This window comes from Nicotiana attenuata, chromosome 1 (genome assembly GCF_001879085.1).
Source record: "Nicotiana attenuata strain UT chromosome 1, NIATTr2, whole genome shotgun sequence".
Classification (NCBI taxonomy): domain Eukaryota; kingdom Viridiplantae; phylum Streptophyta; class Magnoliopsida; order Solanales; family Solanaceae; genus Nicotiana; species Nicotiana attenuata.
In genome coordinates, this window is record NC_031989.1 from 109,334,008 (window position 1) to 109,337,061 (window position 3,054).

The 3,054-nt window shown below is 38.1% G+C and overlaps 1 protein-coding gene across 1 annotated transcript; it reads left to right on the plus strand.

Annotated features, from left to right (window-relative positions):
* Positions 343–2,715, plus strand: LOC109231949 (palmitoyl-monogalactosyldiacylglycerol delta-7 desaturase, chloroplastic-like). Its single transcript, XM_019397557.1, has 5 exons — positions 343–1,034; positions 1,125–1,265; positions 1,355–1,495; positions 2,129–2,235; positions 2,341–2,715. The coding sequence occupies exons 1-5, from the start codon at positions 468–470 to the stop codon at positions 2,540–2,542; spliced, it is 1,158 nt and encodes a 385-aa protein (XP_019253102.1). The 5' UTR covers positions 343–467; the 3' UTR covers positions 2,543–2,715.

Below are 3,054 nucleotides of genomic sequence, written 5' to 3' on the forward strand. Positions count from 1 at the left end.
ACTAAGCTCCCGCTATATGTGGGGTCTAGGGAAGGGCCGGACCATAAGGATCTATGGTGCACAGCCTTAACCTTCATTTCGGCAGGAGGCTGTTTTCACAGTTGGAACCCACTATTATTTAATTAATAGTTTGGGCAACACTATTATTTAATTAAAAAAAAAAAAGAACAAAAGACAATCGTTTTTCCACGTAGGCGTCAAGTTCTGGCCCAGCAAAAATCTACTATTGTATCTGCGGCCTCTAACTAACTACTAAATTTTCAATTATCCCAAAAATCTTAATAGCCCCACCGCCTTATCAGTTATATCAACTTCTTTGCCAAGTTGGCTCTCCTCCTCTATGTATGTTGCAGTTGAGGTGTTTTCACAACATTAAATCTCCACCATAAACTCCATTGTACTCTAAATTTTCCCTTTTCAACTATATAAGCCAAGCAACCCAACCAAATAATTGCCAAGCCCAACAAATGGCCCTCTTAGCACCACCACCGTCCAAGTCTAAGCCTTACCCATTTTCGCCGCTTCCTCAACCTATTCCTAGGCCGGCGAGAAGCTTCTCCCCTGCTCAACCAACAAAGAATGCAAATACCCTATCATATAAGACAACAAAAACAAGCGTACTTAATAAGTGGAATGGCTATAGACTGGAAGGAAAAGTTAGGATTAGCAGAAGAGTAATGCCAATTGTGAATGCAGCGTCGACGTCGGTATCAGAAAATGGAAAAGAATCAAACTTTAACAGAATTCTGTTTTCTGATGTAGTGGTGAAGCGGCCTAGGAATGTACTTTTTGGTAGGCAGTGGAATTCAGTGGATATGGGCTCAGCTGCTGTGGTTGTGGCTATGCATTTGCTCTGTCTACTTGCACCCTTTAACTTCAATTGGGCTGCTGTTGGAATTGCATTTGGCTTATATGTAATAACTGGACTTTTGGGTATTACTCTTTCTTTTCACAGAAACTTGTCTCATAGAAGTTTCAAACTTCCCAAATGGCTAGAATACTTTTTTGCCTATTGTGGTGTCCAAGCACTTCAGGTAAACAAAATAAATCCCATAATTTTATTATCTAGTATTTGTCTTTTTAATTTTACTGTGGTTTATATTTGTTGATATGTGTGATTGTAGGGAAATCCAATTGATTGGGTGAGTACTCATAGGTACCACCATCAGTTTTGTGATTCTGATAAAGATCCTCACAGTCCAATTGAAGGATTTTGGTTCAGTCATATGAGTTGGATGTTCGATACTGACACCATTATTGAGAGGGTAATTACTTCGTTCTATAGTATCTTTACATTGTATAAAAGATAGAAAATTGTTGTGTATTGATTGTGTATGTCTTTTTTAATGTGTAGACAGGAAAACCCAACAATGTGGGGGATTTGGAGAAGCAGCCCTTCTATCAGTTTGTTCGTGACACTTACGTTTTCCATCCGGTCGCACTTGCAGCTCTGTTATATGCAATGGGAGGATTTCCTTATATTGTTTGGGCCATGGTAAGTGCAGCTTTTTATTCTTCCTCTACACAACTTCTTACATGGAGAAACCTTTCATTTTCCCCTTTCAACAATTTGGAAAAAACTATTAGAATAGGGAAAAGGGAGATTTGGTTGATAAAATTTATGTATTTTCCACTTACAACGTTGAAGATTGAAATACCATATATGCAAATGAAAGTAAAAAATTTAGCTAGGTCAGGCTTATGAGCTCACTGTTTTGATTTGTTTCTATTTAGGAGTTTCTGTACTTGAATTAGATTGGAGAGCGCGATATGAACTCTAAATAGTTGTGTTTGGGTATTTATAACAATGTTTAGCAAGTATTATTATCTTTTTAATCTCCCAATATGTTTATGTGTCTGCCCGCCTAACTCTAGTTGTGAGCCCATCTTGTGTAAGAAAAACGATGTTGTATTTCTCCCAACTGTTTGGGGGTATTTCTACCCGCCATACTCAAGTTGTGAGTCAATTTTGTGGAAGAAAATTGCTGTTGTATCTGTTGTTAGGGTCCTTTATTTTTTTGATAAACGAACTACAAGACAAGCTTATTCAAGTGTGAATTCGTTGCTATTATGCATTTGGTACAAGGAGATTTTAAAAATTCATTTCTAAATTTACTGGGGCATGCAGGGGGTGAGAATTGTGTGGGTATACCACATAACTTGGCTGGTAAATTCAGCATGCCATGTATGGGGTAAACAGGCGTGGAATACTGGTGACCTTTCAAGGAACAACTGGTATGCATCGTTAATTTTTTATTGTCCGTGTATATAAGTTAAACCCATCCATTTCCCCCCCTTTCTTTTGGACTCCGTCAAGATAATTGATTTGATTCAATATAGGTGGGTGGCGTTACTTGCATTTGGAGAAGGTTGGCACAACAACCACCACGCGTTTGAGTATTCGGCTAGGCACGGCTTAGAATGGTGGCAACTTGACATGACTTGGTATGTAGTAAGGTTTCTTCAAGCTATTGGATTGGCCACTGATGTCAAGTTGCCAACTGACACTCATAAACAGAGGCTGGCTTTAGCTGACAGTTAGGACAAAATACAGTCAATGTGTATCACAGGAAATTGTGATTTTTCAGTGACTTGTTGCCTACTAATGTAACTAAGGTAAGTATACATTGAGCACACGGGTGAAGCTTCTTTCTTCTACTCCTCGTTTTGTAACAACTTCGAATGAAAACCACATTTGCGCTCAATTTGCCAGCACATTGCCCATAGTTTCCATTAAAGTTGATAGCTATACTACGAGATATAAATGGAAATTTGTCAGTTGGATGGGGCTTAAAGAGTCCCTTTAATTTAAGAAGCAGATGGTATGCGGATGGCGGCTCGTAGCATTTGTTAAGGGAAATTAGGGCTTTTTTTATTTTTAGCCCGCGCCAGAAACTATTTACGAAAAAGTGTATAAAATTTTATATTTTTTTTATATATGACATACAAAATGTATATATATACAAAAAATATGCATTTTATCTGCTATTATTTTGGGAGAGGCTACACAGTGTCCCCTGCTAGCACCATAGCATATTCTAAAAGGGTTACAAT